At 45.1% G+C, this 24,589-nt stretch overlaps 4 protein-coding genes across 4 annotated transcripts in view; 3 read left to right on the forward strand and 1 right to left on the reverse strand.

The window, feature by feature from the left end:
- The window catches only part of LOC309550250 (uncharacterized protein), a gene marked incomplete at both ends in the record, with an annotated part of 974,848 nt that overhangs the window by 816,791 nt on the left and 133,468 nt on the right, over nucleotides 1-24,589 (forward strand). The window contains one exon of the mRNA XM_082250660.1: nucleotides 2,889-3,379. Within this exon, the coding sequence (XP_082106786.1) occupies nucleotides 2,889-3,379 (491 nt within the window). The remainder of the gene's footprint in view (nucleotides 1-2,888; nucleotides 3,380-24,589) is intronic.
- The window catches only part of LOC309549816 (uncharacterized protein), a gene marked incomplete at its 5' end in the record, with an annotated part of 247,447 nt that overhangs the window by 124,308 nt on the left and 98,550 nt on the right, over nucleotides 1-24,589 (reverse strand). The gene's annotated exons all lie outside the window — the stretch shown is intronic.
- The window catches only part of LOC309549812 (uncharacterized protein), a gene marked incomplete at its 3' end in the record, with an annotated part of 143,307 nt that continues 128,876 nt past the window's right edge, over nucleotides 10,159-24,589 (forward strand). The window contains exons 1-5 of the mRNA XM_082250315.1: nucleotides 10,159-10,266; nucleotides 10,540-10,674; nucleotides 10,761-10,884; nucleotides 11,001-11,098; nucleotides 11,178-11,384. Coding sequence (XP_082106441.1) covers nucleotides 10,171-10,266; nucleotides 10,540-10,674; nucleotides 10,761-10,884; nucleotides 11,001-11,098; nucleotides 11,178-11,384 — 660 coding nt within the window. The 5' untranslated portion in view covers nucleotides 10,159-10,170. The remainder of the gene's footprint in view (nucleotides 10,267-10,539; nucleotides 10,675-10,760; nucleotides 10,885-11,000; nucleotides 11,099-11,177; nucleotides 11,385-24,589) is intronic.
- Nucleotides 13,412-13,930, forward strand: LOC309549813 (uncharacterized protein; the record flags this gene model as incomplete). Its single annotated transcript, XM_082250316.1, has 1 exon — nucleotides 13,412-13,930. One exon carries the CDS (start codon nucleotides 13,412-13,414, stop codon nucleotides 13,928-13,930), a length of 519 nt encoding a protein of 172 aa, XP_082106442.1.

Here is a 24,589-nt window from a genome sequence, read left to right on the forward strand (position 1 = left end):
CATTACATACTCCTGACCCCTGCACTATACTGTATACTCTGAGTTGTACATTGCATACTCCTGACCCCTGCACCCCTGCACCATATACTCTGTTGTACATTACATACTCCTGACCCCTGCACTATATACGCTATGTTGTACATTACATTATTCTGATAGTATATAGTCCTATCTGTTGTATCTTGGAACAGGACATAATGGAACCACACTGCAAATTGAGTACACCTCCATCCCAATTATCTATAAACAGAAAAAGAATTGCCCAGAGGGACTTTAATTGAGGAGGACTCAATAGTCATTATTGCGCAATGCGTCTGATTTATTAATTAAAACTATCATACAAAATATTACATCATAAAATATAATCATATCTGAGTATGTACGTCAATCCATATACATGATGATGCAAATTATCAATAAAACATGACATGGCAGTATCAGTATGCATATAAATACATCTTGTTGTAATGTTCCGGTACCTTTGGTACCCTAAATTACTCTTTTCACAAGTGTATGCGCCCCACCATTCTCTTTTGGAAAGGTGCGCATACACCTTTAAGACTGAAGCTGTCATCACTCAGCGCCGGACTAGATGGCTATTTAAATCGCCGGTTCTCACTCACATGTCTTCGTTCAAACACCCTTACCTTGATGCTAACTTGGCTTGAAGCTTTCGTGCTTGCAAGCATACCTCGCTGACGGAACCTCGCTGCGCTGATCCCTGCATCCCGCTTCCGGATCATCCGCTCCTCCTGAACCAACCTTCGGCTGTATTGCTATTAGTGCTAAGTACCCCGCAGGGGAACCCTCTATAAACTTATACTAAGCTTACACTATCTAGCTCTGCATAGTAAAGACTATTTATCACATCTGCATATCTAGATTGCTAGCTCTTAAGACTACTGCTACTTATTCCTGCACTGGGTTGATCTCTCTTGTATGTCCACCTGCTACTCTGTCATCTGCTACCATACATGATTGCTAAACCTACCTGCATCCATCTGCTACTGTCTTACCTTCAAGTGTCTGTCACCTACCACCTCCACTCAACCTGTCTCTTAAATCTTCATCACTGTGTTACTACATACATAAAGTCACTCTAGGAACCAGCTTGTTGAGTGTGTGTATTTACTAGCTGAATTAAGACCTTCCACACATGATGAGTCATTGAGGTTGGGAATGGTATCTCAGCATCTCTCTTACATGACTACTGAAGTGGAATATTTCTGCAGCTGAAAATCCACACCATACATGAAACGCAGGAGCGTTACACTTGTACGTTGAACACGATGCGTTTCGTGGGTCGCATCGCCCACTCATCAGGAGTATTTGTATAAGCGCATGTCTGAAAAAAAATGTAATGAATGTTGTTAGTCAACATGCAGATTGGATGCCTAGTGGAGTATGGAGACTCAAACGTGGGACCCAAGTGGGGAGACACCATACTCACATAGTTCCTGTTACTCCACAATGTCTGATCTGAATGGTCTCCGCTGCACCCAGTGATCGCACTCTGCAACATGCACTATATACTGTATATTGTACATTACATACTCCTGACCCCTGCACTATATACTCTATTTTTTGCATTATATACTCCTGACCCCTGCACTATATACCCTATGTTGTACATTAGATACTCCTGACCCCTGCACTATATACTCTATGTTGTACATTACAGACGTCTGACTTCTGCTCTCTCCCCTCTACCCACTGCTATATATACACATAATATGGATTCTCCTTTGTTACACCCATTTTCTACCAGCTGGACATTTTATATCTGATGATTTGATTGGAGGACAGACTTTTACATGCTGATTATAATGAGATAAAATCCTCCAACTTTGGAACCTTAAACAGAAAGTGGTAATGAGGGAGGAGTCAGTAACCCAATGATGGTGGTCTTCAGGATCAGTCCATTCTTCATCTTGGCTGTTCTCCCCATCCTCACTCTCTGACCTCTGGTGGGGCTCAGCCCCGCTGTTATTTATGACTAAATCATGGACTAAATAAGGAAGTGCAGGACTTCTTGTGTTGGGAAGATGGCAATGAGTGATAGAGGGGGAGGGGACACTCGTCCTATAATCCCCCTCATCACTGTCACTCCTATAAAAGACAGTTCTCGTTGTTTCCTAACTCTCTGACTAAGGTCCATGAATAAAGAAATGAACGGGTAGGAGATCAGAGAACCCATTTACTAGTTACCTTGAGGGGGGAATTGTAAGATCCTCAGAAACAAAGCTGCCTGATGTGGGCGGAGTCTTGGTTTAGGGGAACCAATCTGCTGATGTCTAGTAATAATATTTGTATTTCTATTTTAGTAGATGGACGGGAGATGAGAAAAACCTCAGAGGATTGTCTCACTTTGTCTCCAGACTGTAAAGTAGAAGATGAGGACATCACACAGTATAGTCCAAGAGAAAACCCGGCTACCTCAAATGTCCATCCGGCACCACACAGTGTAGATGAACCATCGTATTCCTCTTATCCTGAGGAACCTCAGACTGTGAGGGACAGTGCTGGACCATCGTATTCCTCTTATCCTGAGGAACCTCAGACTGTGAGGGACGGTGCCAGACCATCATATTCCTCTTATCCTGAGGAACCTCAGACTGTGAGGGACGGTGCCAGACCATCGTATTCCTCTTATCCTGAGGAACCTCAGACTGTGAGGGACGGTGCCGGACCATCGTATTCCTCTTATCCTGAGGAACCTCAGACTGTGAGGGACGGTGCCGGACCATCATATTCCTCTTATCCTGAGGAACCTCAGACTGTGAGGGACGGTGCCGTTCTTCCAACAGATAAGAGGTTTTCCTGTACTGAGTGCGGGAAGTGTTTCCGTTTTAAATGCCGTCTTAATGTGCATAAAAGGTCTCACACAGGAGAGAAGCCGTATTCCTGTCCTGAGTGCGGGAAATGTTTTTCAGACAAGTCCAATCTTTACACACATCAGAGATCTCACACGGGGGAGAAGCCGTATTCCTGTCCTGAGTGTGGGAAATGTTTTGCAACAAAAACATATTTTGTCAATCATCAAAGGTCTCACACAGGCGAGAAGCTACATTGCTGTCCTGAGTGCGGGAAATCTTATTCACAGAAGTCTGATCTTTACAGACATCAGAGATTGCACACTGGGAAGAAGGTACTTTCATGTTCTGAGTGTGGGAAAAGTTTTGTACAAAAATCAAACCTTGTTACACATCAGAGATCTCACACGGGGGAGAAGCCGTATTCCTGTCTTGAGTGCGGGAAATGTTTTTCAAAAAAGTCTGATCTTAACAGACATCAGAGATCTCACATGGGGGAGAAGCCATATTCCTGTCCTGAGTGCGGGAAATGTTTTTCACAGAAGTCCGATCTTTACAGACATCAGAGATGTCACATGGTCGAGAAGCCACTTTCCTGTCCTGAGTGAGGGAATTGTTCCTCACAGAAGTCCTGTCTTCCTGTACATCAGGAATCCCACACAACCCTGGAGGTGTATTAGTGCCTTGAGTGCGGGAAATGTCTTCTTATATGAATGTTAGTGGACATGTGGGGAAGAAGCACACCCTGATATACACCTCAGATATACTCCATGGCTGATCTTCATCATGTAAGAAACACTTCAGAAGGAGATCAGAGATCACCAAAGACATGGATGAAGTGTTATGCCGTGTTGGCCATTGATAGCAGTAGAAAAATAAAAATGGAGTCCTTACCTTTCATTGACTGAGTACATTTTGTGGTGTAAGATTTCACAAACACTTACAGGTCTATTTAGTTGAATGAATGTGACCAGCATTCGCCCAGCTGGGATGAATATTGGATGTATTTTATTTCATACACTGATTTCCTTGGCTCCATCTAGTGGCCATAATGCAGTATTGCGCTATGAGGGCCATTCACGTCAAACTGTGACTTTTCATATTACAGGTATAGAAAGGGATGGTAGCGTGGCGGTACTACATGCCCTAGTAAGTAATGTCCTATTACTGATGGGTGGGGCACATGTGGCGGGCAGTCCAGGGAGCGTTATTCGGGATGGCAGATAACAGTGTTAGTGCGTGCGTGGAACAGCGTGTGGTGATGGAGGTTCTTGTGAAGGAAGGTGTAAAACCCGCAGATATCTACAGAAGACTTCAAGCACAGTACGGTGATGAGACGCTCATCTGCAGGAAGAGATTTGATTGGTGTAGACGTCAGTCAGTGAGGATCCCGGCCGTGGCGGTTTCCAGCCCCCAGCAGTGATTCCTGTGATCATTCAGCGCATGGAACGCCTGATTCTGGATAACCGACACATAACCGGACGTGACATTGTACAAGAGACCAATCTTTCTGTGGGAACGGGGAACACATTCATCCTAGGCTGTCCTAGGAGGGTTCAGGCGTCCTGACAAATCTTTCCATGACCAAGCTTTCCAGGCATTAGTTATCTCTTACCCTCCGGAAGATTTACCCCCCTTCATGACCAGTCCATTTTTTGTGATACGGCATTGCGTTACTTTAAGGGACAATTTTGCGGTCATGCAAAGCTGTACCCAAGTAAAATCGATGTCCTTTTTTCCCCACAAATAGAGCTTTCTTTTGGTGGTATTTGATCACCTCTGCAGGTTTTTATTTTTTGCGCTATAAACAAAAAAATACAATTTTGAAAAAAAGAACAATATTTTTTACTTTCTGATTTAAAACATCCAATAAAAAGAAATGTAGAAAATCAAATTTCTTCATCAATATATATTCTGCTTCATATTTTTGGTAAAAATCCCAATAAGTGTATATTGATTGGTTTGTGTAAAAGTTATATCGTCTACAAACTATGTGATATATATTTTTACTAGTAATGGCGGTGATCAACGACGTATAGCAGGACTGCGATATTTGCGGCGGACTGTCGGACACGGGGGGGGGGGGGGGGAAGAATTCACTAAGCTGAAAGAATTGCACTGCTCCAGTTCTATTTTTTCTTGCCGCGTTAACCACTTTAGCCCCAGTCGCCGCAGATATACTGCGGCAGGCTGGCGCTCCCAGGCAAAGCATCGTACATGTATGGCGCTCGCCTTGGTGGAGCTAGAAGGTGATTGTGCGCTGCCGGAAGAGCGCTCCCGCCCGGCTCGTTAGCTGCGGAGCCAGTGCATGTGACCGGCGGCTCCGATGGCCGCCGGTCACTCGCGATCTCCTGCAGCAGAGGAAGAAAGACAGACAGCTGATGTAAACACAGCCGTCTGTCATTCTCACTGAAGTGATCACAGAGGCTATGTGATCCTGCTATGTAGGATCGTATGTCTCTGTGATGACTTCACAAGCCACGCCCCCTGACAGTTAGAATCACGCCCATAGGGAAAAAATTACTACAATTTTTTGCGGGACTTTAACATTGCGGCGGACAGATCAAACCCCTAACTGACATTTTTGACACTTTTGGGGGTACCAGTGACATTACTACAGTAATCAGTGCTATAAATATGCACTGTTACTGTAAAAATGACACTGGCAGGGAAGAGGTTAACAGTGTGGGTGATCAAGTGGTTAAATGTGTCCCTAAATTTAAATTAGTTAAAATAACGCCCAGGCAAATTTGTGATCATTAAATTCAATAGTGAATGACTGACTGATACGTCATGGGTTCTAGTCCGACCATCATCACATAAGTTCTGTTGTTGGGGGTGTTTTTTATGTCTACGGATTGTTAAATGGTGGTAGAATTAAGGCCCGTACACACGTACCGATCGTCGGCATACAAACGTCGGTGGACGAAGGATCTGCCGATTGTACGCGTGTTAGTATGGTGCCTCCAACAGATGTCTGCGCACAATCCGCGGACAAAAGTCTTTCTTGCAAACATGAAAATATTTGTATGCCGACACCAGAACGGACGATTGTTCGCCTGTCAGTACACAATTCGGCCGACAGACCGCAGATTTGCAAGACTGGGCATGCTCAGAGAATAGAAAACACAGGGAAAGTTAACCATTACATGACATCACTTCTGCAGTCGGCGGACAAAATTCTTGTGCTGTCCTTGTGCTGTCTTTGCACTTTTCAGCAGACACCGACATCCCGGGGAGAAAAGAGGAACATTTGTAAGCCGACCATCGGTACGTGTGTACGGGGCTTTAGTGATAAGTACATGCAGCTGAGATGATTGGACATGCCTGTGAAGCGGGGGGCATTTAAGCGTTCACCAAGTGACAGCATTCACAGCTGATTCAAAATAAAATCGCCAATTATCCCAGCTGATCTGAGAGTTTGTCTACTGGGAGCTTGTCTATTTGGAGATTGTCTACTGGTAAGCCAATTGTACATCTATATATATATATATATATATATATATATATATATATATATATAATAACAGGACGGTAAGAGGCAGTGTGGTTGGAGGTGATCTGGTGGTGGTAGCACCTATTTGCCTAAACAGCTGACCCTGGTGGATGGATGGACCTATTGTCTTATTGGACTGATATATACTCACTTCGTTTCTAGCGCAGCACCTCCCTTTACCATGTAGCCTTAAAGATATGTACTCCATGCTTCTGTGCTGAAGGTGGTTCTCTGAAAAGGTATGGCTGAGCCACCAACAACATCAAAGTGTTTTGACCATCTCCTTTTTTGATGCTTAGAAAGAACAATCAAATCGGGAAAGTTAACCACTACCCTCTCCACACTGACTGTGTTGCCCAAAATAAACTTGCCATTAGTGGTCATTGTTAGATGGCCCTGATAGGATATTCTCTATCCTTGACTTTCACAATTCTCCATGTCAAACTCCACTTCAACCTTCCTGGCTGTCACATCTAGGTAAAATACACTGGATCATCCACAAACTTACATTTGCACATATACACATCACCCTAGCACACACATTACATGTGAGATTCCCATTGAATGTACTTACAGTGTGCCTGAGGGGAGCCTGCCTCCTCTCCTCCATGGGCCTTCTCCTCCCCACGGGGTGACCACATGGCAGATACTGGAAACACAAAGACAAAATACATTCATTTAAGAACAGCAATTTTAAAAAGGGACACAGAAAGTAGGCCAACCCATTGAAGGTAGTTACAGTGGGCTGGGGGGGGGGGGCAGCCTCCCCTTTTCCCCTGTCCTCCCCAACATCATAGATGTCTGCTGCTACATCAACCAAAACCAAGCAAAACAAACATTGTAGCCCTTCCAGTTTAAACAGGGACCCAGAGAAGACACAAACTCATGGAGGGTACTTACATTAAGCTTGAGGGAAGGTGTCCTCCTCGCCCCTATCTTCAGCTATCTCCTCCTCCACTGTCTCCTCCCTCTCCTCCTCCACTGTCTCCTCCCCCGCCTCCTCCATCTCCTCTTCCTTTCTCGCCCTCCTCCATCTCCTCACCCATCGCTGAAGCTACATAAACCACAAAAGAGAAAAAAATACTCAAAAAAATGCAGCCCTCCAACTTAGAACAAAGACACAGAACACCTTCACAGTCAAAGTACTTACAGTGGGTCTGAGGTGGATGAGCCTCCTGCTGCTCCTCCTCATCATCGCTGGTCTCTACAGAAAAAAACAGCACAAGTTACACACAATTTTAAGACACAAATATCCAGCTACTTCTCCACATGGTAGCAATATACTCAATGCCCCTAATTTTTTAAGACAAAGCTAGGAATGTATTAGGGAATGTCCATTGGACATTTACTTAGCGCAGGCGGTACATACAGGAGCAATGATATCAATGAGATTCATTGGGCATTTTTATAAACAGGAGGTCACTGTCCATCCACTATGGTGCCCCCCCCCCCATACCTGTCCCCCACACTAAAGAATGTAATGGCTCCCACTTTCAGGTCACTTGAAGCAGTCTGAATATAATGTGCTCACTATGCAGTCACATTAGTCCGAGCTCCACAAAGCTGATCTGAAAGCAGGTTATTTAGAATAGTTTCTAAACATTTCCCAGTGAGCTGTGTTTTGTGCCCAGCTAGCGAATCCTACCTGGCCAAATCACACCACTTTTTACAGTACCATACAATTCAGAGTAGTTCAAGACATTGCTGGTACACCTCCCCTCAAGAGTAGTTGACTGTCACCATTTTGCTCCCAAACTGTTCAGACAGAAGTGTTTTATACCAAAGAAGTCAAATTTAAAACCAAAAAATATAAAAACATTATTTAGGCTCCACAATACCCCCAAAGTGATTTCAAATGAACATTTCTAAAATGAACATGCTTCTGCTTACCATCAATAATTCGGAGTCGCTCCAATGACTCACTCCCTGGGGCCACATATCACAGGATTGCAATCCTCCTCCTTCCTTTTTTTACCAAGCAGACCACCGCTTGGCACCCATCAGCTGTGTCTAGAACAAGAAGACAAAGAGGATATCATTTAATCACATATCCTAAAGGAAGTTCCAAAGGCTGTGAACACCCCCCCCCCCCCCCACACACACACACACAACATCTTTTGGCACATTTATTCCACATATTGACTTACCAGAGATTCTCGCCACGGCCTTCTTCTTCAGCGCTCTTGGATATTTGTGTTGAATTTTGTGTTTTTTGGGCAAAATTTTACATGTGTGAAAATATCGGCCAATACCGATATGCGATCGGCAAAATATCGGTATGGGCAACGAAAACCGATATCGGTCGATCACTAGTACATACACATACAGCACAAGGCCGTGTTCACACTGCAAGCCATTTCTCAGGGCTGCAGTTCCTCTGAGCTCCACAAGGTGGTGATCTCAATTCTACCCAGACAGGAAGTCTCTATGGAATACAGACAGGAAGTGATGTCAGTACAGACAGGAAGTTCCGGGTGAGTGGGGAGGAAGTAGAGAGGAGACATTGCTGGAAGAGGCAGCAGAGGAGGTAATAAGATCTTATTTTCTATTTACACCCAGTAACCCCCCGTCATGTCCGTCCTCTTCCACCATAGTCACTGTGATGTCTTTTATCTCCAGCAGATGATGATACACACATATATAGTGTGGAAACCTAGAGTAACCCCTTCAGGGTCAAATCATTTCCCTACTTTCGGGGCCGGAACATTCTCTTCATTTTGGAGATACATTCTAGTAATATGTTCTTCTAAACAAACAGCACTGACAATAAAATAGACAATACAATGACCATCCTGACTAGAGATGGGCTCGGACGCGTTCGAGTTCGCACATGCCCGATCCCGCCAGGAAGCCGACACTGCACTCCGCTAATCACAGGCAGTGAGACATTTCCCAATCCGCAGCTGCACAGATCAGTAAATGTCTCACTGCCTGTGATTAGTGGATTGCAGTGTCGGCTTCCTGGCGGGGTCGGGCATATGTGAACTGGAACACACCTGAGTACATCTCTAATCCTGACCATACATGGCCTACAAAGGACAATTATTACACTACACAGGCAGCCAATGGGCAATCATTACAATACGCAGCCAACACAATGATGGAGTGCAGGGGTCAGGAGTATGGAGCCCCTTACATTGCTGGTCAGGAGGAAGAAAACATTCCCCAGCCTGCCATGAAGAATATGTTCCATCATTGGTGTCAGAGGGAGGAAAATAGTGAGGGCTCTGAGGGAAGTATAGGAGCTGAGGGGATGTGAGGGTTTAGTGAAGCTGGAAGACTTTAGGGGCCTCTGAAAGGGTAATGTATCTGAAGGACTCTGAGAGCCTTGAGGGGGTAGTCAGGCTTCAGACCTCTGAGGGAATAGGGGGCTGGAGGGCTCAGGGGACTCTGAGGGACAGAGGGGGCTCCATGATTGTCTCCCCCCTCCCACCTGCACTTATTTTTCAGACCTTACAGAACTGGCAATCTTAACCATCTTATTGTCCCACTGGTCATGTGATTTGTTCTGGAATATTAAGTAAGATGAAGAAGGGAATTCCTTCATTCGTTGGTGAGCACTTGTTCTTAGAGGAGTTCTGTTTCAGCTGCAAACCAGCTCAGAAACCAAACAAATCCAACAGAGAAAAGGGAAATTCTGATCTGACAGGCTAAGAGGGTCCAAGGTCCTCCAAGATGTAACAAACCCGAAACAGTCCACATTAAATGTATTCTCATGGGGAGAGTAGTTCTTAAATGTACAGCAACTTTCCTATTACCACCCTCACATCCCCATCCTATTATTGTGACCAATACCATCCAAATAATTCTTATTTTAATTTCCCAAAATTATATATCTACAAAGAGACCTGTATAGATCAAATGATGGCACCAATGAGGATGGAGGAGGACCGGAGTCACATGACTGAGAAGATACTAAACCTCACCCTGGAGATCATCTACCTGCTGACTGGAGAGGTGAGGAGGATTCTGGGAGGTCACATGACATCACTCTTATCTCTATTAATAAAACACAGACCTGACCGGAGAGGTGAGGAGGATTCTGGGAAGTCACATGACATCACTCTTATCTCTATTAATAAAACACAGACCTGACCAGAGAGGTGGGGAGGATTCTGGGAGGTCACATGACATCACTCTTATCTCTATTAATAAAACACAGACCTGACCAGAGAGGTGAGGAGGATTATGGGATTCTAACATGATATTCCTATTGCTTCCTCAATACAGAGATTTCCTCTTCTGAAGTCAGGTGATCATATGACCATCACAGTGCCTCCATGTGACTCCCTAAAACCTGAGAGACACAACATGCAGAAGATTCTAGAAGTCACCAAGAAGATGATGGAGCTGCTGACAGGAGAGGTGAGCGGTGCTGGGAATTCTGGGACATTATCCAGTAACAGACAAGGGATGTGTCTGGATGGTGACTGTATCATTGTGTGTGTCAGGTTCCTATAAGGTGTCAGGATGTCACTGTCTATTTCTCCATGGAGGAGTGGGAGTATTTAGAAGGACACAAGGATCTCTACAAGGACGTCATGATGGAGAATAAGCCGCCCCTCACATCACCGGGTAAGAGGAGACTTTATTGTAAAGGAGAGAGCAGTACGGAGGCTCCACCTAGATCCCCCATCATCTGATAAACACATAGAAACAATGTATTCAGTCAGTGTGTGTGTTTCCTACAGATGGATCCAGTAATGGGAACCCACCAGAGAGATGTCCCCGTCCTCTGTATTCCCGGGATTCCACACATGAAGGTCACACCATCCCTCACCATCATCAGGTAGATGATTGACAATGATTGGTAGTTCTGATTTATACACAGCATGTTTGTTTCAATGAATGTTTTATTATATATTCAGAGTGAAAACCTCGGGGATGATAATATTGATGTTAAAGAAGAGTATAAAGAGGAGGATGAGGAGTATGGAGTGATGAAGGAGTTTTCAGAAGGACACAAGGATATGATGGAGCCACCTAATACCAGGAACCCACCAGAGAGATGTCCCTGTCCTCTGTATTCCCGGGATTCCACACAGGAAGGTCACACCATCCCTCAATGTTACAAGGTTGGTGGGACGGAGCATCTAGAACATGGACTCATTGAAGTGATTTTTTTTAAATGTGATGTCACAATATTGAAGCTTATGTTTTACAGATGACCTCTTCTATTATTTTCTTGATTTAGAGTGGAGATCCAATTGATATAGAATTTGAGGTTAAAGCAGAAGAAGAAGATAGGTATGTGAGGGATGATCAGCAGTCTATGGAGGAGGATGGAATAACGGGGACATTTATAGAGGAGGACACTCCTACAGAGATCAGCACAGGTGGGTCATTAACACTAAATACATTCCTCCACCCATACTGCTCACTGATTGGTCCAGAGTAGGGCGGGGACTGGGTGATATCAGCCTGTAATACCCTGGTCACTTTCCTGAGCTGTGTTCCCCGTCCTGTATTCCTGTATTTCTCTCAGATAATCTTCCTTCTCTGTGCTGCTGACACAATTTATGTCTCTAGACTGGATTTATGGAGATTCTGGGGTTCAGCTGGCAGCAAAATGTTAATTTTCACCAGAGGAGTTACTAGATCTAGGCACCTGGGGTCAGGGTCAGGACAAGGGGTGGGCAGGAGGGATGGCTGCCCTGGGCACTGTGGTATCATGCGAGGTGGGGGGGGGGGGCGGGCACCACAAGGAAATTGCTGTGGGAAGGGATCTGTGTTGCGAGGAGGAATTTAAGGAGCAGCGGGGGGGCTAAGAATTGTTATAGGAAAGGACATTTGGGTGTGTGCTAGAAGTGGTGATTCATGGGTGATTTGTGTTTGGAGGGGGTGGGAGAAGGGGATTTGTGCGAGGAGGGTCAATTTTGGGGGGCTTGTACTAGAATAGGTGATATGGTAAAGGGGGGAATTTGTACTAGGGGGAGAATTTTTTTTGGGGTCGGGCGGGATTTGTGCTAGTAGGGATTTGCGGGCTAATCATGCAGATTAGTGCCCAATGCCTGGCATATGTGCTTTAGATTTCCTTCCCCATGCCCAGGTCAAGTAAGCTCTCTGATAGAACAATTCTCCTGGGGTTACTTACTCTGCTGTTCACTGGCTGTGCCTGACTTATGAGTCCTGACCCTTACACTGTATAATTTATATTGTACATTACATACTCCTGACCCCTGCATTATATACTCTATGCTGTACATTACATATTCCTGACCCCTGCACTATATACTGCATGTTGTACATTACATACTCCTGACCCCTGCACTATATACTCTATGTTGTACATTACATACTCCTGACTTCTGCTCTCCCCCCTCTACCCACTGCTATATATACACATAATATGAATTCTCTTTTGTTACACCCATTTTCTACCAGCTGGACATTTTATATCGGTAGATAGTGAGTAGGTGTCCCGCACATCAAGGCGTGGCCTGGCGTAGGTCCAGACTGAGACTGCCATTTACAATCATACAGCAGGTCTTGACTTGATGTGTGGCTCCTGGGTCACCTAGTCACCCTCTACCATTTACTAGTTACCTTGAGGGTGGAATTGTAAGAGCCTCAGAGACAAAGCTGCCTGATGTGGGCAGAGTCCTGGTTTAGGGGAACCAATCTGCTCATGTCTAGTAATAATCTTTTTATTTCTATTTTAGTAGATGGACGGGAGATGAGGAAAACCTCAGAGGATTGTCTCACTTTGTCTCCAGACTGTAAAGTAGAAGATGAGGACATCACACAGTATAGTCCAGGAGAAAACCCAGCTACCTCAAATGTCCACCCGGCACCACACAGTGTAGATGGACCATCGTATTCCTCTTATCCTGAGGAACCTCCGACTGTGAGGGACGGTGCCAGACCATCGTTTTCCTCTTATCATGAGGAACCTCAGACTGTGAGGGACGGTGCCGGACCATGGTATTCCTCTTATCCTGAGGAACCTCAGACTGTGAGGGACGGTGCCGGACCATCGTATTCCTCTTATCCTGAGGAACCTCAGACTGTGAGGGACGGTGCCATCCTTCCAACAGATAAGAGGTTTTCCTGTACTGAGTGCGGGAAGTGTTTCCATTTTAATGTGCATAAAAGTTCTCACATGGCAGAGAAGCCGTTTTCCTGTCCTGAGTGTGGGAAATGTTTTTCACAGAAGTCCAGTCTTTACACACATCAGAGATCTCACACAGGGGAGAAGCCGTATTCCTGTCCTGAGTGTGGGAAATGTTTTTCAGTGAAGTCCTCTCTTTACAAACATCAGAGGTCTCACACAGGGGAGAAGCCACATTGCTGTTCTGAGTGCGGAAAATCTTTTTCACGGAAGTCCAATCTTTACATACATCAGAGATCTCACACAGGAGAGAAGCCACATTCCTGTCCTGAGTGTGGGAAACGTTTTTCACTGAAGTCCGATCTTTACAAACATCAGAGATTTCACACGGGGGAGAAGCCGTATTCCTGTCCTGAGTGTGAGAAATGTTTTTCACGGAAGTCCAATCTTTACACACATCAGAGAACTCACACGGGGGAGAAGCCGTATTCTTGTCCTGAGTGTGGGAAATGTTTTTCACAGAAGTCCAATCTTAACACACATCAGAGATCTCACACAGGAAAGAAGTGACTTTCCTGTCCTAAATAAGGGAATTGTTCCTCACTGAAGTCCTGTCTTCCGGTACATCAGGGATCAAACACAACAACCCTTGAGGTGTATTAGTGCCTTGAGTGCGGGAAATGTCTTCTATATGAATGTTGGTGGACATGTGGGGAAGAAGCACACCCTGATATACACCTCAGATATACTCCATGGCTGATCTTCATCATGTAAGAAACAGTTGATAAGGAGATCAGAGATCACCAAAGACATGGATGAAGTGTTGTCCCGTGTTGGCTTTTCATTGGCTGAGTAAATTTTGGGGTGTAGAGTGGTAAGTAGAGCCGTGAAATGAAGGAATTACCTTCAGAATGTCTTGCTTGTCTGTGTGACGGTTACTGATAATGATATAGCGGGTTACAGAGCTAGAAGCTGTGAGATCCCATATATCTTTATCAGTAAACTTTACACAGACAAGACAGAAATTCTGAAGTTGATGTCCTTCATTTCAAGGCTCTACTTACCAGTGGTGACCCCGAAGCGTGTCTCTCTGTCTTCAGTCCATCCTTCTCCATCCCCCAACAGGAGGGAAGGAGAACTCGGAGATAAACTAGGTGAGAACTTCTTTTCTTTGCTCCTGTGTGGGTTTGGGTGGCTTGGCGGAGTGCGGCACGAGAGGTAACACCGCTTGTCTTTATATTTCTACATATCTTGTCTGGGTGGAGGTTATTGGTTGGAAAATATTTATACTGTTTGATTTTCTGTAAATAATTTCTGTTTTCCCTTTGAAGGGAGATATTATGTGTGGTTTGATGAAGTGATTGGCTCAATAGTTACCACTTCACTTACATGTTTAGTTTTTATAAACTAGATGAACAAATATGACAAGCATTCATTCATCCATGACAAATGTTGGTCTTATTTTATTCCATTCAGTGATTTCCTATGATCCTTGGGTCCATCTAGTGGCCATAATGCGGTATTGAACTATTTTTCCTGATTGAGGTATTTTGGAACTAATACCTCATTATGGCCACTAGTTGGAGCTGATGATTATAGGAAATCACTGTGTTTATTAGAATACAGCCAGAATTTGTCACAGCTGGACACATGCTTGTCACACTCACCCAACATATTCTTTGCATAAACCCCTTAGTTTCCTATGTCAGGCGGGGGGTCATACAAATCCCTGAGATCACACCCATGTATTTATGAGTACAGGACACATTAAGCCCCTGTTCACACTAAGGCGACCTGTGAGGCGACCTGGTCGCCTCACAGGTCGCCGCAGGTCGCCTCCCATAGGGAAGCTGCGGACCCGTTCTAATAGGAGTGACACAAGTCGCTCCGACTTAGAAAAAGGGTCCGGAGCTTCTTTGGGGCGACCAGGAGGCGACCGCCATAGACTTCAATGTTATGAAGTCCGCGGCGGCCGCTCCGAGGTCGCGGCGCGCTGCTCGCACCGCGATCTCGGAGGTCGCCCCGGGAAGTAGCGTCGCGGTAGTGTGAACCGGCGCTGAATAGATACCAGAGCTGTGTTTACATTATTTTTGCACACATGGTAAAATGCAGATTTTAGGCCTGAGGATTAGATAAAACCCCCAAACATATATTTTCTGAAAGCAGAGGCCCTGGAGAAAAAAATGGTGGTAATTGTTAAGGTGTTCCTCGTACACAAATGTCACCTTCATATCCGGGTTTATTTTCTCCTTTCCCCCATTTTCTATGGTGTGATCTTTTCTACAATACTTTGTTATAATAATGTAACACGTTGTATATTGTATTGCACACAAATTATAACCGACTCCGCCTCCACATTCCAGATAAGTCATTTTCCTCACCAATTGGATTTCTTCCTTTGCTATTTTATTCATTTATTTTTTTGCACTCTTATTAAAATGAAAATTATAATAAAAAATATATTGAAAGAAAAACATTGTGTGTGTCGTGCAATGATGACAGGCTTCAGTATCCAGAAACGGCTGGTAGGTGACACTTCCATATACAGCCCAAGGAAGTGACAAGGAGCCCCTAGGAACCTTTGGAGGAACCCTGGCTGAGAGAGGCTGGACTAGGCAGTCATATATTATTATTATTATACAGGATTTATAAAGTGCCAACAGTTTGCGCAGGCTCTACAATGTTAGGGCAAACAGTACAATTACAATAAAATTCAATACAGGAGGAATCGGAGGGTCCTGCTCTTTAGAGCTTACAATCTAGGAGGGAGGGTCAAGTGATACAAAAGGTAATAACTGTGGGGATAGACTAATGGAGAAAATAAAAGTACAGTTGTTCGGTGGGGGCAGAAGAGGTTTCCTTAAAGAGATGAATTTTCAGGGAACAAATTAAGGTGGATAAAGTAATAGATAATCAGACAGATTGGAGTAGAGAGTTAAACAGAATAGGAGAGGCTCGGGAAAAGTCCTGGAGGAGGTGACAAGGGAACTAGAAAGCATAAGATATTGGGAAGATTGAAGAGGATGATTTGGTTGGAATATTGAGCCCAGGTTAGTGGTGTAGCTGGGGGCCGAGTTGTGGATGGCTTTGTAAGTTACTGTTAGTATTGTGAATTGAATTTGTTGGGTGAGTGGCAGCCAATGGAGGGATTGGCAGAGAGGGGTAGCAGATACTGAGTGGTTTGTAAGGTGGAGGAGTCTGGCAGGAGCATTCATGAGGGATAGCCTATGTAAAGGTAAGCCAATGAGGAGGGAGTTGCAGTAGTCGTGGCGAGAGATAACAGGGAGTAGCTTGAACATCGTCCATTTGGGTGTTCACCCAACACCAGAAATTTCTGTGTGCGTGTTTTTTTTTTTATTATTTTTTCTCCTTTTTTTTTTTTTTTTTTTTTTTTTTTTTTTACAAAACATCATTTTTAAAAGAAGCAGTGATTTTAATTAATGCTTAAAATGAAAAAAAAAAAAAAAGAAAAATCCCTTTAAATATAGTGCATGTGACTACTTGAAAAATTTGCAAAGATATCGGGCTTGAAAACGAACCAAGCTAAGTCACAAGCTATGAATATATCTCTTGAGGAGGCGACGGTCTCTACTCTGAATCAATCCTACAATTTCATTTGGCAATCAGAGGCATTACCTTACTTAGTCATACACTTGACAGCGTCCTTACACACGCTATATTCCAGAAATTACCCGCCCCTTTTTACTCGTCTACTGGCTGACATGGATAGTTGGTTGCTTCATCCTCCCTCGTGGTTTGGCAGACTACACCCGGTAAAATGAATATCCTCCCAAAGGTGTTGTATTTGTTTTGTACACTACCAATAGCACTGTGTAGATCTGTAGTGAAGACATTGCAAAGTAAAATGCTATCTTTTATTTGGGGGAAAAAGAGGCCTTGGGTGAATAGACGTACGCTGTATGCACCTAGAAGGGGGGGCGGCCTGGGAATACCAGATATGTTGAAATATTACTATGCTGCATAATTGGCCCAATTGGCAAAGTTTTACTCTACCCAATCCCGTACTATTTGGATGCAGCTGGGGGCACTCATTCGCATAGCAGATAGCAGATTTTTGCGATCACAGGGGTATCTTAACAAGACAGAAGTTAATTGAGAAATATGCCATGCCTTTGTCTGAATCCTTCCGCTTTACTCAAATCACGAATTTCTTGCGCACCTTATCACAGCACTCTGATATAGTCACGGTGTCCCCCATGGAACTTTTATGTCAGAAGTTTGATAAGTCAAACAGCCATATATCTGAGCTATATAATATATTTACTGACTTTTCTACTAAGTTGACCTATATGGTGCAGTGGGAAGCAGATATACAGGACAGCAGTGAGCTGGACGACTGGAAACTTATGGCCCAGGATGCTTTGAGATCGTTAATCAACACTTCCATCATAGAGGCAAACTATAAAGTGCTTCTCCGGTGGCACATGGTGCCGGTGCGGCTAGCTACTTATGTACCCGAGGCGTCCCCATTGTGCTTTTGTGGCTGTGGTCAGGAAGAACCGATGTACCATATCTGGTGGCAATGCCACAAGGTACAGCGTACTATCAGTGCCGCCTATCAGTGCCCATCAGTGCCGCTCATCAGTGCCACCTCTCAGTGCCCAGCAGTGCCGCATATCAGTGCTCATCAGTGCGGCATATTAGTACCTCCTCATCAGTGCCACCTCATCAGTGCCCATAAGTGCCACCTCATCAGTGCAGCCTATCAGTGCTGCCTCATCAGCGCACATCAGTGAAGGAGAAAAATGTGTTTGTTTTCAAAATTTACTCGCAGAAAATAAGAAAAACTTTTTTTTTTTTCAAAATTTTCTCTTTTTTCTTGTAAAAAATAAAAAACCACGTGCCCTGGGCTGTCATTTGCTGCCACTTGAATGAAGCTGAGGTAAGTGTTCCTATTTGTGTTTCTCTTCAGGGTACTCCCCCAGTACCACCTTTCTATGCACTTGCTGACACCCGTCCACTGACTATACTCCCGTAGTGGTCCCCTTCCTGGGCAGAACCCTGGGCAAGATCCTCTGTACTCATGCTACTGTTTGTCCAGATTCTCACAGTGCCCCAACTCCAGTCAGCTCTCCTGGACCTCTGTGTTCAGCCTCACACCACTGGCTCACCAGGCCGACTGCCTGTGACCATCACCCACTGCTGCAGAAGAGGAGGCAGCCATCACCCTCCTTCTGGGGCTTTTCTTCCCACCAAAAGACCTCTACCTCATGTGCCCCTGGCTTTTTATACCCTGCCCCACAATGCACCGAGACAACCCATCTGTGCCAATCTCTGGGGCTGTATCAAAAGCCTGTGTGTTATTGGCCAGGTTTCCTCCAGCATCCAATGTGCCTCCCTATTGGATCAGCTGGGGTCACTCCCTTAGACCAGATGAATCGCACACTGAGCAGACCTAACTCCCAGATCCTGCTCCCTGATAAGCAGAGTGCAATATAGAGTTTACCTGCTGCTTCTCTGATAGGCAGACAGAGCCAAAACTATACTCCCTTTCTAGCACCTGACTAGGAGGGTGCTACATCTTTAACCACTGAAGCCCCGGAAGATTTTACCCCCATTCCGACCAGGGCCTATTTTGCGATTCGGCACTGCGTGACTTTAACGGACAATTGCGCAGTCGTGCGACGCTGTACCTAAACTAATTTGACGTCCTTTTTTCCCCACAAACAGAGCTTTCTTTTGGTGGTATTTGATCACCTGTGCGATTTTTTGATCACGCGCTATAAACAAAAAAATAGCGACAATTTTGCAAAAATAACAATATTTTCCACATTTTTTTATATGAAATTCCCCCCAAAAAAATGTAAAAATCAAAATTTTTTAACATTTTAGGCCAATTTGTTTTATGCTACATATGTCTGGTAAAAAAAATTGCAAAAAGCGTATTTTGATTGGTTTGCGCAAAAGTTATTGCGTTTACTAACAAAGGGAAAGATTTTTGTCATTTTTGTTGTTTTTTTTTTTTTTTTTAACGCGTAATGGCGGCGATCTGCGATTTTGTTTGCGGTACTGCAACATTGCGGCAGACAGATCGGACCCTTGACTGACATTTTTGACACTTTTGGGGTTACCAGTGACATTTCTACAGTAATCAGTGCTATAAATATGCACTGTTACTGTAAAAATACACTGGCAGTGAAGGGGTTAACTTTTTTGAGCGGAAGGGGTTATGTGTGTCCCTAGGGGCGTAATTCTAACTGTGATTGGCTGTGGCTTGAGGTGTAGGATCAATGATCAACGGTCCTACATAGTAGAACCGTATGTATAATCACTATTCCTACACAGAGAAGCATGACAGGCGGCTTGTTTACATCAGCCGCCTGCTTTTCTCCCTCTCCGACGATCGCCGAGTGACACACGCGGGGGGGTCCGTGACAGAATAGAATGGTAGAATGGCAAGTTGCATCGAATTAATATACCACAATGCTTTTAAAGAGTGAGGACATCTTTTGGAAATTTGCGGTAGTACATTTCCCCTTAGTCCCGCACATCAGTGAATAATTAAGTAATAATTATCAATTAGGGGGCGGTATATATTGATGCACCTTGAGTCCATTCAGTAGCTCTGAGGAAACCAATGTTTGGTGAAACGCGTCAGCGTCCAGCATTGTGCAATGAGCACCCATGCACTAAGCGGCAATTGAATCCCCTGTACGGGATCCTATACCTATCGTTCCCCAGGCTGTTCCCCGATAAGGCGTCCGGCTGGTCAGCTCAACAGGAAGTGACGATCGGGAGGACACCTCCGACCCGGAAGTCAAGCCCCGCAGCCGCCGGTTTAGCCACATGGAGGGGTAGAACACCGATGGGTGAATGAGATAGCCACGGACCAACCGGATAACCGGAACCTTGCCGCAACACACCGCTATCCATCCTCCTCCCCCTGCTACATGAGGTACACACCGCTAACAAAATGAAGTACACGCCAAGGTAATTTTATGACCTGTTCTACTTTCATATTTGATTCTGCCTACACAGACGGTGTGTTACCAATTGCACTTGCTGCTTATCTGAGACTTATTTCAAGCTCTACTTAGTGATACCTGCAGTCCTCATCTACTTTAACAACTAGGACATCCTATTGAAGATTCAACACCGAACTTCTCACAGACCACTTAATCTACTGCTCCTAATACTCCTGTATGATTTTGAGCTCACCCACCAAAGCCAACTAATCATTTACGGACGATTCTGTTGGCAGGCAATTGTGGGATTAAAAGATTGGAATCCTCTTGTGTTATCAAATATTCATCCAAGAATTCCATCATATTTATACTGTGACCACTTTCACGGTGAATTCCAGCCAGGATTATCCAATATAGTCATCAGAGGGGTAAATTACTTCATCAGAGGTCCGCACACTGTACCTTACGAATCATCCAGCCTACATTGTATGCTGGTGTCCGTCGGGTTCAAGTGCCATTGAATAGATGGTGTATTTTTCAAGATATGCATGGGTGCTATCAATTGTTGATTTTAATTGTTGTCTTGTAACACCATGGTTCACCGCCTTTTTGTTTTTGTCTTGAATTTGCTCTTTTAAGGCATACGTGCCTAATAAATCTATATCTTTTAATAAGAACACATGCCTATGGTGCCCTTAGTTGGTGGCTGGGGGAGTGGGTAACAGACTTGTGTTTGTATTCTCACGGTTCCCCAACCCTCTTTTTTTCCTTTTGTTCAGAGAACACCCCCTGCTGGTACTACGGAAAATGGACGCTGGATTGTAACGGGTGGAACTGTTTAGTCCATAAACAAATGTGAAACCCCCACAGTCCACTCGGGGTTGGTTTACACCCGCATCAACCTCTGACCCGCTGTGGGGTTGGCAGGCAGCTGGGAGCCCTTATGTTAACCCGTTATCTTCCATTGGTGAACCTTTTTGATTGGTTGCTTCATGTTGTTGCTCCTCTTTGATTTATTGAAGTAGCCGGCTTTTTATTGGTCCAACCAATGTATGATTATTAATACATTTCACACATTTGTTAATTCTATTATAAAAGATTTAACCTTTATTTTATTCATATCATTACTGTGTGGTAATCGCTTATTCTGATCTTGTCCAATAAAAACGCTTCGTACAATATTCTGTGCCGAGTCTTCTTTTTTACCAATGATTAGATGATCGGTGATTGGAATGTGATCAGTTCATAGAGAGTCATCCATTGGGGTTTTATTAGTGAGATGGAGAGTGGAGAAGGCACCACATTGACAGCCATTGGAGGTCCTTTCTAAAGCCCAAAACTTTTTGGCAACCTGTCTATGACATTAGTCTTCCAAACTCTATCTCACTGAGCTAAGGCCAGAAGAGTTCCAGGAGTCCTTCTCTGTCCACAGTTCCCAAACCAAAAGGAGACATCCACCACATCTTCAATCTTAAGGCCCTAAATATATAACATGTATATATATTCAGGTTTGCCGTTATGTTGAGGTTGTTAGAGTGTCCCTTTAAGGCTGCTTGCAGAAGAGGATCGGCTTTCACAGGAAGTGTGCAGACTGGATTGTGGGAGATGTAGTTCTAAACTGAATGCAGACTGTTGTTTGGATTGCAGAGGAAACTATACTCCCAGGGAGCATTGGGTGAGTGGAGGATCATGGGAGAGTCAACAAACCTATATGCTAGACAGTGAGTGCGCTCGCTTGCTTGCTTCCAGGACTCAGTGAGAAGAGGTCAGCCTGAGAGGTGTGCTGGGACACTGTTGATGACAGAGGCCCAGGGCATGCGGCCTAGAGAGAGAGAGGAACCCATCCTCAGTGGTGCGGATGCTGGTAATCACACAGCGGTGATAGATCCAGTGGAGCTGAGTAGATACAGTGTGAAGCTGAACTGACTGACCGGGACAGCCGAGCACTGATCATCCCCAGTGATGCAGGAGCGTGGGAGAAGACATCGCCCGGGTTTCAGGAGAATCACAGGTGGACTCTGAAAGACGGAGGAGTGCCTGGTGACATCCTAATCACAAGTATAAATCTTCATCTATGACACACTGACTGCAGATAGGATCATACATACACTATTATCCTGGGATTACAAATATCACGCTGAAGAGGGATAAGAGCTCCAACTGCCAGTGAAGACTTAGCAAGGCCTTGCTAGGGAAGGGACCTCAGCACAGGCTTTCTTAAAGGAGACCAGTTATTATAATATTGAGTCATTATTAATGAGGATTCGATATTACTAGACTTTACATCAGAGGTTTTCAGCTAAAGTCATAAGCTAATATACAGTATCTCACAAAAAAACGCCCCTCCCATTTTTGTAAATATTTTATTCTATGTTTTCATGTGACAACACTGAAGAAATGACACTTTGCTACAATGTAAAGTAGTGAGTGTACAGCTTGTATAACAGTGCAAATTTGCTGTCCCCTCAAAATAACTCAACACACAGCCATTAATGTCTAAACCTCTGGCAACAAAAGTGAGTACACCAGTGGCGGCCCGTGCATAGGGGGCGCGAGGGCGCCGCCCCCCCTAAAAAAAAGAAAAAAAAAAAAGACAAAAAGAACAATAAATTTCGGAAAAAAAAAATCGGTTCGCCGGCCTATGTGGTGGCTCAAGGGGGGGTGGGGTTACGACCCAGAAGAGGCGCCGATTGGCTGCCTTCTGGGGGCGTAACCTGGGCGCAGGAAAGAGCGATTGGCCACCCCCACCTTCGTGATATCCTGGCTGTGATTGGTCTAGTCTCAAGCCTGGACCAATCATCATCCAGGACATCGCTGACGTCGCAATAGGTGCGGTGCCGGTGCGTGCGTCAGTCACTCACCGTCACTGCCGCTCAGAGAAGAGGAGAGGCCGCCAGCCGGTTCCCGCAGCAGAGGAGAGGCCAAGACGAGGGAGAAGGACCCGCCGCAGAAGAGGACAAAGTATCGAGGAGGGAGCCGAGCCGCCGCCAGGTAAGTTTGAAGGGAGCACGCACGCTGGTCTCTGCATTGATTGGGGGACAATGCTGTGGCGCTTTGCAATCATTTGGGGACAATGCTGGCACTCTGCAATCATTGGGGTACAATGCTGTGGCGCTCTGCAATCATTGGGGTACAATGCTGTGGCGCTCTGCAATAATTGGGGTACAATGCTGTGGCACTCTGCAATCATTGGGGTACAATGCTGTGGGCACTTCAGTAATTGGGGTACAATGCTGTGGCGCTATGCAATCATTGGGGGACAATGCTGTGGGCAATCTGCAATAATTGGGGTACAATGCTGTGGCGCTCTGCAATCATTGGGGTACAATGCTGTGGGCACTCTGCAATAATTGGGGTACAATGCTGTGGCACTCTGCAATCATTGGGGGACAATTCTGTGGCGCTCTGCAATCATTGGGGGACAATGCTGTGGCGCTCTGCAATCATTGGGGGACAATGCTGTGGCACTCTGCAATCATTGGGGTACAATGCTGTGGGCACTCTGCAATCATTGGGGGACAATGCTGTGGCACTCTGCAATCATTGGGGGACAATGCTGTGGCGCTCTGCAATCATTGGGGGACAATGCTGTGGTGCTCTGCAATCATTGGGGGACAATGCTGTGGCACTCTGCAAACATTGGGGTACAATGCTGTGGGCGCTCTGCAATCATTGGGGGACAATGCTGTGGCGCTCTGCAATCATTGGGGGACAATGCTGTGGCACTCTGCAATCATTGGGGTACAATGCTGTAGGCACTCTGCAATCATTGGGGTACAATGCTGTGGCGCTCTGCAGTGATTGGGGACAATGCTGTGGCGCTCTGCAATCATTGGGGTACAATGCTGTGGCACTCTGCAATCATTGGGGTACAATGCTGTGGCGCTCTGGAATCATTGGGGGACAATGCTGTGGCACTCTGCAATCATTGGGGTACAATGCTGTGGCACTCTGCAATCATTGGGGTACAATGCTGTGGCACTCTGCAATCATTGGGGTACAATGCTGTGGCGCACTCTGCAATCATTGGGGACAATGCTGTGGCGCTCTGCAGTGATTGGGGACAATGCTGTGGCGCTCTGCATTGAAAAGGGCTCGCACGCCTAACTCTGCATTGATGGGGGCACGCAACAGTGTTTATTGCATTGAAGGGGGCACGCACGCTGAACTCTGCATTGTGGGGGCACAGCACAGTGTTCATTGCATTGAAGGGGGCACAGCACAGTGTTTATTGCATTGAAGGGGGCACAGCACAGTTGCATTGAAGGGGGCATGCACGCTGAACTCTGTATTGTGGGGGCAC

Source organism: Pelophylax lessonae (genome assembly GCF_965119305.1).
Source record: "Pelophylax lessonae genome assembly, chromosome: 3".
Classification (NCBI taxonomy): Eukaryota; Metazoa; Chordata; class Amphibia; order Anura; family Ranidae; genus Pelophylax; species Pelophylax lessonae.